This window comes from Otolemur garnettii, unplaced genomic scaffold (assembly GCF_000181295.1).
Source record: "Otolemur garnettii isolate 467f Iridium unplaced genomic scaffold, OtoGar3 scaffold00007, whole genome shotgun sequence".
NCBI classification, from domain to species: domain Eukaryota; kingdom Metazoa; phylum Chordata; class Mammalia; order Primates; family Galagidae; genus Otolemur; species Otolemur garnettii.
In genome coordinates this window covers 10,049,521-10,060,146 of record NW_003852402.1, presented here as the reverse complement: position 1 = coordinate 10,060,146, position 10,626 = coordinate 10,049,521, and the positions used below count along the sequence as shown (strand labels likewise).

General features: G+C 52.1%; 1 protein-coding gene and 1 long non-coding RNA gene across 3 annotated transcripts in view; both read left to right on the top strand.

The window, feature by feature from the left end:
- The window catches only part of GCAT (glycine C-acetyltransferase), a 6,970-nt gene extending 1,980 nt beyond the window's left edge, over positions 1 to 4,990 (top strand). Inside the window, exons 2-9 of one of the 2 annotated variants that reach the window (XM_003783224.3) lie at positions 72 to 202; positions 1,807 to 1,908; positions 2,644 to 2,790; positions 3,287 to 3,441; positions 3,577 to 3,659; positions 3,802 to 3,973; positions 4,330 to 4,451; positions 4,697 to 4,990. In XM_003783224.3, coding sequence (XP_003783272.1) covers positions 72 to 202; positions 1,807 to 1,908; positions 2,644 to 2,790; positions 3,287 to 3,441; positions 3,577 to 3,659; positions 3,802 to 3,973; positions 4,330 to 4,451; positions 4,697 to 4,848 — 1,064 coding nt within the window. In that variant the 3' untranslated portion in view covers positions 4,849 to 4,990. Of the gene's footprint in view, positions 1 to 71; positions 203 to 1,806; positions 1,909 to 2,643; positions 2,791 to 3,286; positions 3,442 to 3,576; positions 3,660 to 3,801; positions 3,974 to 4,235; positions 4,452 to 4,696 lie in introns of those variants that run through there. The other variant, XM_012801236.2, reaches the window with a different exon arrangement.
- The window catches only part of LOC105886372, a 21,646-nt gene that overhangs the window by 3,142 nt on the left and 7,878 nt on the right, over positions 1 to 10,626 (top strand). The window contains exon 2 of the long non-coding RNA XR_001160992.1: positions 9,270 to 9,275. This is a non-coding gene — a long non-coding RNA (uncharacterized LOC105886372). The remainder of the gene's footprint in view (positions 1 to 9,269; positions 9,276 to 10,626) is intronic.

The window sequence follows — 10,626 nt, the reverse complement described above, 5'->3', positions numbered from 1 at the left end:
GCCTTAGCCGGTTGAGCTATAGGCGCCGAGCCCTAAGTGCTATATGTTCATCTCCTCTTCTTCCACCTCAGGAATCCTTAACTTCTGTGCCAACAACTACCTGGGCCTGAGCAGCCACCCTGAGGTGATTCAGGCAGGTCTGCAGGCTCTGGAAGAGTTTGGAGCTGGCCTTAGCTCTGTACGCTTCATCTGTGGGACCCAGGTACACAAGGGTGTCGGGGGGAGGGGGAGCTGACCCCATCTGCCTGCTTCCCACAGTCAGCAGGGCTGGTTTAGCCAGCTCAGCTTATCCTAGGCCTCTGGATCCACTGGTAGCACCAGAGGTGTCCAACAGAAAGGCTGAGTGAAGACATCTGTTTTGCTGAGAAGCCTTGGGCAAGAAACTACTTTTTTGAGCATCCATTTCCCCACCTCCAGAACAGGGTTCCTCACACCTGTCCCCACAGGAAGAGTAGAGGGCAAGGACTGAGTTGCCCTGCAGAGAGCCTTGCAGCTTTTGAGTGAGCTGGGTTTTCAGCACTGTTGTGTTGCTGTGATCGAGTTCTTAACCTCTTTCTATCGCAATTCCTTTCCTTCCTTGGTAAAATGGGGATGATGGTACTTCATAGGATTGTTATAAATTAAAAAGTTAATACATGTGAAAAGGCTTAGAACATTGCCTGGTGCATAGTAGCGCTCAATAAATACTATTTTGTAAATGTTCTAAAATAAACTTATCTGAAGATGAAACTTACATAGTGTTTACTGTGTGCCAGGTACTCTTTTTAAGAACATTATAAATATTAACTCATTAATCCTTATAAAAATCTTTTGAGTGATAGGTGTTATTCTTTTCCCTATTGTAGAGATAAGGCCACTGAGGCCCAGAGAAGGTAAGTGACTTGTCCAGAGGCACACAGGTTGTCATGGTGAGATCTGAACACAGTAGCTTGGCTCAAGACTCCATGCTTCTGAATACTTGTGTTCATATTACCTGTCCTCTCAGAAAAGTGAGGATAGAGGCAGAACTCTTGACTCCCATCCAAGAATGTTACTGCTTTCAGTAGTAACCCAGACCAGACAGCTTTCAGTCTAAGAATTAGAAACCCAAATGACCCCAGAGTTATTTATGTAGTCCTTTCTTCCTTTTTCTCTTAATATTTTTTAAATTTCCTTTTTTTATTATTTTGCTTGCATAACTTTTCTCTTCACTATTAGGCAACCAAAAAAGCATTCAGCTTGATATTAGAAAGATACATCTTCCTTCCCCATCAGCACCTATAATTCCATTAGATGTCCATTACAAAATGAAGATCTGCCCCAGGGGGGAAGTCTAGCTGGTCCCTATGGCCTCAGTAGGAGCTATCTTCAGATTCCTGTTGGCTGTGGGATAACCCTTCTGGTACACAAATGCAGGAGAGGGCAGCGCCTGTGGTTCAGTGAGTAGGGCGCTGGTCCCATCTACCAAGGGTGGCGGGTTCAAACCTGGCCCCGGCCAAACTGTAACAAAAAATAGCTGGGTGTTGTGGCAGGCACCTGTAGTCCCAGCTATTTGGGAGGCTGAGGCAAGAGAATCGCCTAAGCCCAGGAGTTGGAGGTTGCTGTGAGCTGTGTGATGCCACGGCACTCTACTGAGGGCAATAAAGTGAGACTTGGTCTCTAAAAAAAAAAAAAGAAAAACACTGTCTCTACCAAAAAAAAAAAAAGAAGGAAGAAATGCAGGAGAGGCTTAGGCTGCAGGCCTGGATTGGGTCTATTTGTGGTCCCACAAACATTAAAACCTGGAGAGGCTACCTCCTCACTCACAAGCACTCTCACTTTGTTCAGAGCATCCACAAGAATCTAGAAGCAAAAATAGCCCGCTTCCACCAGCGGGATGATGCCATCCTGTACCCCAGCTGTTTCGATGCCAACACTGGCCTCTTTGAGGTACCTGGAGGCTGTGGGTGGGAGTTGGTGGGGCCTACCAGGCTGTTGAGGGTTTGAAGGTGGGCAGTCAGGAGAACTTTGCATGATGCCAGTGCCTAGGGCCCATTTCTTATGGAGGGCAAGGTTGGGTACTCTAGGAGGAGGAATCCTAGGGCTTGCAAGAAGCCTAACTTCCAAGGCCGAACATGGTGGCTCATGCCTGTAATCCTAGCACTTTGGGAGGCTGAGGCAGATGGATTGCCTGAGCTCTGGAGATCAAGACCAGCCTGAGAAAGAGAGAGAGACCCTATCTCTAAAACTAGCTGCATTGTGGTTGGTGCCTATGGTCCCAGCTACTTGGGAAACTGAGGCAAGAGGATCACTTGAGCCCAAGAGACTGAGGTTGTTGTGAGCTCTGATGCCTTAGCACTCTACCAAGAGCAATAAAATAAGTCTCTGTCTCAAAAAAAGCCCAATTTCCAGAGCACTGGAGGTAACCTATATTAGCTATAAGGCTGGGGGTGACAGGGGTCTGCTCCTCACCAAACATGTTCTTATCTGCCCTCACTAGAGCAGGGCTCTGGTCCAACCCAGTATTGGGGAAATGGGGACCCAAATCAAGGCAGAGGACATCTTGTTTCCCTGCCCAGAGAAATGCCCTGGCTGGTACTGAAATTTTGACTTAGGGAGAGTCATGGGGGAGGACAAATCCCAAAGTAGCTGGGTGATGGCTCTACCCTAACTGTCTGTCTTCAGGCCCTGCTGACCCCTGAGGATGCAGTCCTGTCAGACGAGCTGAACCATGCTTCCATCATCGATGGCATCCGTCTGTGCAAAGCTCACAAGTACCGCTATCGCCACCTGGACATGGCTGACCTAGAAGCCAAGCTTCAGGAGGCCCAGGTAAGCCAAGGCTTGGGGGTCCCAGGGCAAGCTCTGGGCTTATTGTCAGCCTCTCCCTGGTGAAAGAAGTGAAGCTTGGAGAGGCTACCTCCTCACTATCTCAAAGTTTGAAACACTCAAGATTTGACCCTGATCCCTCAGACCTCAAGCCATATTCCTTTGCACATGCTGCCTTGAGTTTTAGCAAGCACCTTCTATGTGGCAGGCCCTTGCTAGGCCAGAAGCTGGGGGTGAGCCTAGGGATAAGACCCTTATACGGGAGAGCAAGACCTGAGATGATTCTCAAATTACCCAGGGTTGAATGTGGGAATGGTAAGGCTGAGAAAGGCACTGGTGAAAGAGGAGATGTTCCAACCCAAGATTAGAGTGCCTATGTGCCCACCTCTGTGCTGGTCACTGGGCAGGGTCAGCTCTCAGAGCCCCAGGTAGCACAAGGGATTGGTTGTTTGGCCCGACTCAGGGCAGTGCCCACCACCTACTCATGTCTACCCTATAGAAGCATCGGTTGCGGCTGGTGACGACCGATGGGGCCTTTTCCATGGATGGTGACATTGCACCCCTGCAAGAGATCTGCCACCTTGCCTCTCGATATGGTGCCCTGGTCTTTGTAGATGAATGCCATGCTACTGGCTTCTTGGGGCCTACAGGACGGTGAGAGCATGTGGCACCTGGAGCCTGGGGTGGGGCTTCTGAGGGTGGGTGATAAACTGAGGCCAGCCCCCAGCCTGACCTATAACCCTCAGGCACTTAGGGGGTCAGTGGCAGCAGTGGCAGTTTCCCTTGCAGGGGCACAGATGAGCTCCTGGGTGTGATGGACCAGGTCACCATCATCAACTCCACCCTGGGGAAAGCACTAGGTGGAGCAGCAGGTGCTTGCAGGGTCATCTCTCTGGGATCCCCTTACCTGTATATACAGGGCCCTGGAGAGGTAGTGGGGATGTGGGGAAGGACTCCGGCAAGGTTCCTGATCCCTGACTCACCCCTCGCACCACTACCTCTCTCCTTGTTCAGGGGGCTACACGACAGGGCCTGGACCCCTGGTGTCCCTGTTACGACAGCGCTCGCGGCCGTACCTCTTCTCCAACAGTCTGCCACCTGCTGTTGTTGGCTGTGCCTCCAAGGCCCTGGACCTACTCATGGAAAGCAATACCATCGTCCAGTCTATGGCTGCCAAGACTCAGCGGTACGGCTCACAGCTGGGGTGGGGGACACTAAGGGGCTGCCCTGTGTGCCTGCACAGGCCCACAGATGCTCCATGCCCACAGGGTCTGCCTCTACTTGCTCATTTCCCTCTTTGTCTCTGCCTGCCTCCTCCTTCTAACTTTTGTGTCTCCCTCTTGTCAGTCCTATCTTTTTTGCCTCCCTTTTTGTTCTGCCTGCCCTCTGCCTGGCTCTCATCTGGCTCTTAGGGTCTGTAACTTAATCTTTGTTGTTCCCTTTTGCAGACTTGGGCATAGATCTTGGCCTTGTGCACGTGAAGTGTGGGTGTGAATGCTCTATGGCCCTCTAGTACCAGTGATACCCGGCTTGTGCCCACAGGTTCCGCAGTAAGATGGAGGCTGCTGGCTTCACCATCTCAGGAGCCAGTCACCCCATCTGCCCTGTGATGCTGGGTGATGCCCGGCTGGCCTCTTGCATGGCAGATGACATGCTAAAGAGAGGTAAGGGCATTGGGATGAGAGAACTGGGAGCAGGTCCTAAGAGAAAAGAGAGGGAGTCCTCTTGACTGAATATTCCCCGTCACACTCCCTCACACTCTATACCTTTCTTAGACCTGCTGTCTAAGCTCAAAAATCCCAGCCTATGAAGCAGGTCCAAGTCTGAGACTGTGGACTCAGGAAGGTAGAAGCTATGTGTTATGTCCCCAAAATCCTATCTGGCATGCCCTTGCTCTCTACCCTCCCAGGCATCTTTGTCATCGGATTCAGCTACCCAGTAGTCCCCAAGGGCAAGGCTCGGATCCGGGTACAAATCTCAGCAGTACACAGCGAAGAAGATATTGACCGTTGCGTGGAAGCGTTCGTGGAAGTGGGGAGGCTACATGGGGCACTTCCCTGAGCTCTGGGTAGAAACAAACAGCTCCAAAGTCCACCTACTGTCAGAGGCTCTGAGCCCTAAGCCAGAGTCCTAGGTCCTGGTTGAGATGAGGCCTGTGCTTGTGGCTGTGCGTATATGAAACAAATATGAAAATTGGCCATTACGGTTTGGTCTGTGGTTTTTTGGGTTTCTTTTCTTTTCTTTTCTTTTCTTTTCTTTTTTTGAGACAGGGTCTCACTCTATCACTCTGGGTAGAGTGCCATGGCTTCTTAGCTCATAGCAACCTCAAATTTGAGCTATCCTCTTGCCTCAGCCTCCTGAGTGCCTGGGACTACAGGTACCCACCACAACACCCAGCCAGTTTTTCTTTTTCTTTTTTTGTAATGATGGGGTCTCACTCTTGCTCAGGCTGGTCTCAAACTCCTGAGCTCAAACAATTAGCCTATCTTTGCTAGGATTATAGACATGAGCCACTGTGCCCGATCCTTCGGTCTGTTTTATTCTTTCTGAGCAGGCCCAATCCTGTTAAAGAATCAGGCAGAAGCTCAAGCTCTGGGGATGGGCTGCTGAGGACTGTACCTATCAGAGCTGACCCCCCCCCCCAATTAAAGGGGACCCAGAAATCTGGGAGTTGGCAGGGACCACAGTCTGGTTCAGTTGGATTGAACAGCTAAGAACAGCCTTCAGGCCCTTTCCCCTGCCACCCAGCCAATACTCTGCAGCCCCCAGGTCTAGCTTTGGTGGACACCACCTCCTCTGCCCTGCCGCACCTAGCTGGAGCTGGTGCTCAAACCTATGTTGGGGAGGAGAGGCAGAGGATTCAGGATCTAAAAAAAAAAAAATGTGAATCACCATTGGGAAGGCCCTAACAGTCAAACTCTGTGTTCCAGCCCACTTTTTCCCTGCCTGACTCTGGCACAGGGCACCCCCAGTCCTGTGTGTCAGTCCCCCCCCTCCCACATTGAGATCAGGGGGTCCTTCCGTCACGCTCGCTCTAAGGCTGCGGTCTGGAACGCAGCCGCCAGGGGGCGCAGCGAGTTCAGGTCCCGGCTAGGCTGTCACCGCTGACTCCCCTGCCCCGCCCCCGGGCCTTGGACGGCGGTTGCCTGAGCAGCCCCGCAGGCAAAACTAGAAGGTGATTTGCTGCCGCCAAGACCCCATTTTTCCTTGTCCCCCATTATGGTTCGCTGCTCCCTTATTGGAAGTGTCAACCCCACACATACACAATCGCTGTCCTGGTCGTACAAGCACGGTGTAGGGAGTAGGGTATCTCCACCCTCCATGCTCAGTCTTATGGGCCTGGTGCGAGTAGGGGTGGGGAGTGTGTTCTGAGTAACCGCAGTTCCAGCCTCAGCGTGGTGTGGCCTTGAGAAGCCTGTAGTTTGCTTGAGGCATTGAGGATGAAAAGGCTCTGTACCGTTAACGACAGGAAACCAGACCTACATCTCTAATATCCTGCACCTCCGCCTCCTCGCCCAGACATCTGGATAGGGACGGTGTAGGCGAGCTGGGGCTCAGTCCTGCAGACTCTTGAAGCTGGAATTCTGGGAATCCTAGCCTGAGCCTTGGGTTCCAGAGCTGATGAGACGTGGAGGGTGGGATGTGGCCCGGCGGGGGACAGCTGTGGCCACGTCAGGGGCCGGAACGTGCAAGGCATCGCTGAATAGGGCACTACCTTAGTGGGTGTGTACGGCCTGGCGGCACCCGGGGATAGCAGTCCCAAGCTGTCAGTTTGATGTGAGGTCTGCGTAGGCCGGCAAGTTATGCCGGGCGACCAGGAGCGGGCACGGTCGCAGTTGGTGTGGCAGTACCCAGCAGGGGCAGACCACACGGTCCAAGCTAGAGTGAAGTGGCACAGAACGCGCGCTAGATCCTGCGGTAGCTTCTGGGTGCTGCTGCTAGCGTGGCGTATCCCGGCGGGCAGAGGCAGCGCCACGACTTTCAGGGTCCAGGCATGGGTTAGCCCTCTGCGCTGTCGCCAGCTTGCGGTAAACGGCGTCCGGCTCTGCCGGCCGAAGTCCGCCGCCTGGTGGTATCTCCGCCGCCATCCAGAAGGGGTCGTAGGAGGCGCCCAGCAGGCTCAGCAGCCGCTCTGGGCGCGTGTGTTTTAGCTTGGGCGTGTCCTCGTAGTCGCCAGATGCCCGCGACCAGCTATTGGTCGTGCGGAGGCAGAGGCCCAGGGCGTCCTCTGAGTTAGGCACTGTGTTCAAGGCTGTGGCCACCTGGGTCACTAGGCTGAATGGGAAGGGCATACTGAACTGGGAGCCTTGATGGCATGTCCATCCTGCCTGCCCCACGGCTGCACACTCTTTGGTTGCCTGCGTCCTCCCTCCTTTCCCTCCATCTCTGCTCTCATAGCAGATGGCAGCTCTTTTGTTTTTAGAGAGAGTCTCACTTTGTCACCCTCGGTAGAGTACTATGGCGTCACAGCTCACAGCAACCTCCAGCTCTTGGGATTAGGCGATTCTCTTGCCTCAAGCTCCAGAGTAGCTGGGACTACAGGCGCCTGCCACAACGCCCGGCTATTTTTGTTGTTGTTGCAGTTTAGCTGCGGCCGGGTTTGAACCTGCCACCCTTATGGGGCCAGTGCTCTACTCACTGAGCCACAGGCGCCGCAGCTGGGAGTTCTTTGCCCTAGTATTCCCCAACCCTGAAGAAGGGGACACGGAGGTGCCAAAGGGGCAGAGGGACAAAGTGTCATGGACCTCAGGGGCTTTCCAGCTGTTCCAGAGTCCATGCTTCCGGGAGTCTAACAGTACCATTACTTCAGGCAGGGTGGTTGTGGCTCTTCGCCAATGGTTCTAAAATCCCACCACACTAAGTTAGAATCCTATAGTTCTGCTGTTCAGTGATCATCAGATTCTACAATTCTAATTCTTAAATTCAATTCTGATGGTTTTGAATTTAGGTATAGAGCATCTAGATCAGATTACTAATAGTTTCGATTCTGTGATCTGCTTCTAAAAATTCAAGAATTCTCTGCACCTGGGGAGGATTTAGAGAAACATCTCCAATCCCTGCTGACAGTCCCCAGGGGCTTTCAGGGAGCTCATTTTCTTTTTTCTTTTCTTTTTTTTTTTTTGAGACAGAGCCTCAAGCTGTTCCCCTGGGTAGAGTGCCATGGCATCACAGCTCACAGCAACCTTCAACTCCTGGGCTCAAGCGAGTCTCCTGCCTCAGCCTCCCAAGTAGCTGGGACCACAGGCGCCTGCCACAACACCCAGCTATTTTTTGATTGCAGCCATTATTGTTGTTTGGCAGGCCCGGGCTGGATTCGAACCCGCTACCTTAGGTGTATGTGGCTGGCGCCTTAGCCACTTGATCCACAGGCGCTGAGCCAGGAAGCTCATTTTCGAAGGGATCTCTTTCCCAGCTCCTTAGGCCTTGAATGCAAGTCCTGGCTCCATCAGTGCCCACCCCCTACATTTTCTCTCCCTCTTCACAGGCTTCTCCTTGAGATGCTACCCTACCCCCAATTTCTAAAAAAGACAACACTCAGTCCCTGCCACCTCTTCTCTCCCTCCCTTAACTCATCACAGACAGCCTTTTGCCCTCACTAGACTTGTTCAGTTTACCAATAGTCTCCATATTGGTAAATTCAGTGCACCTCACTTGCCAGGTGCTAGCTTCCCTAACCCTCTGGAAATGTCTGGCCATGTGGCCCATTCTTCCTCTGAGGTGTTCCAAGGAGAACCTCATGACTGAATCATACACACAGTCATTCACCAGGACCTATTAGCCAAGAGATTCTTGTCTGGACAAGAGGCTCCTAGCAGGTCACTCATCAAATCTCTCCCCCTCCATCCATCTTTTTCATCCCAGATCATAACAAACTTGTGCAGGTCACCTCCCTGCTCTAGAACTTTCCCTAACTTCCCACTGTCCTCAACCTGAAGCCAGACTCAGGTTTAGCAGGTACATCTGGTCCTCACCTGGACGAAACCCCCAGAAAGAACTTAGGGAAGGAAATGATTGGCTGGGGACTTGCAGGGCCTGAGGGAAGGGTCCTACATAAAGTGTGTAGAAATGGGACTCATATCCTGCTTTCCTGGCCTAAGAAACCCCATTTAAGACTAGGAATCCTTTTTTTTAAAATTTATTTGTTTTATTTATTTCTTTAACTGCTATGGTATCATAGCTCACAGCAACCTCAAACTCTTGGGCTTAAGCGATTCTCTTGTCTCAGTCTCCCAAGTAGCTGGGACTTCAGGTGCCCACCACAATGCCCGGCTATTTTTAGAGGCAAGATCTCGCTCTGGCTCAGGCTGGTTTTGAACCGTGAGCTCAAGCAATCTACCTTCCTCAGCCTCCCCAGTGCTAGGATTACAGGCATGAGCCACTGCGCCTGGCCTAGGAATCCTTTTTAAGCGTGGATTAGAGCCCTGCTTGGAGCAGGGAGAAAAAAGGATAGGGGGTGGAGTCACCAGACAGGACCACAGGAGGTGGGAGTGCCAGGAGTGGGCTGGGCCCTGGTCACGGAGGGGTTAACTACAAAGCGACTCTCAGAGAGCTAGATCAATGGGTTACTCACTGCAGAAAGAGAGAAAGAAGCAGCAGCAACGCAGAAAGAAAAAAGCCAGGCAGAAGAGCATGCCACCCCAGGGAAATCAGGGACTGAGGAGGAGGTGGCCTGTGGCTACTCCAGAGGGAGTGCCCAACTCCAGCTCAGCAGAGGGGGCCAGAGGAGAGGAACGGCCTTAAAGGTGAAGAGGGAGAAGTAGGAACCAGACCTGTACCTGCACAGAGGCACTGAAGGGCAGCCACTGAGCTGGGAGGCAGCCCTAGCCTGGCCGATCTACCCAGGATCAAGCAGGGTCCAGTGCTCAGGGTTGAGGTGAGTGTTGCCCCTCCGGGGTTTTGGGGATCTGCTGCATGCTGGACGCTGAGCAGAGGTAGATATTGCCTTTCTTCCCTCCTCCCTGCCTGGGCTTCCAACCCCCAATTTGTCCCATCAACCCAGTGATCCCAGACATATAAGGGGATCCACAGGTAATACCCAACGTGGGCTCTGGGGTGGGGCAGGGGTAAGAATGCTTACCATGAGCACAAATGCACACAGGCACCCACATACACATAAGCTGTCAGCAGCACCACCTGTTAACAGGGTTTTGGATGAGCACTCTAAGCTAGGAGTCAGGAGTCTAGGGCAACAGCCCTAGATCTGCTGTTCAAAGTGTGATACTACCTTCCCATGTACCCTTTCTGGGCCTCAATTTCCCCATGTGCAAAAAAGGTTCTATGACCTATATGGTCTTCCCAGCTTTGCCATTGTGGTGATCTTACTAGACTAGATTTTCCAGTGACTCAGAAATATCATCCATGTTTTGCTGAGGCTACTTCTTGTAGCCAGAGAAAATCCCGAACCCATGTCCAAGGGTCTGCAGTGAGCTTCAGATCCCCATTTAAAAGTAAGGTAAATAGCCCTGGCACAGTGGCTCACACCTGTAATCCCAGCTCACAGGTTCCCTAAAAATAGCCAGGCATTGTGGCAGGCGCCTGTAGTCCCAGCTATTTGAGAGGCTGAGGCAAGAGAATCACTTAAGTCCAGGAGTTTGAGGTTGCTGTGAGCTATGATGACACATGACTCTACTAAGGATAACAAGTGAGACTCTGTCTCAAAAAAAAAAAAAAAAAAAAGGAAAATATACCCCTTCTCCATCTGTCATGCCTTCACCCTACTGCTTTATGGGGTGAAGGTCTCCCACAAATCCCTAAGCAGGCTTCCGTACCCTGGATGAGAGGAGTGTTCCCCCATACCATCATGACTGTGCCAGGGGCTTGCTCACATGGTACATCCCA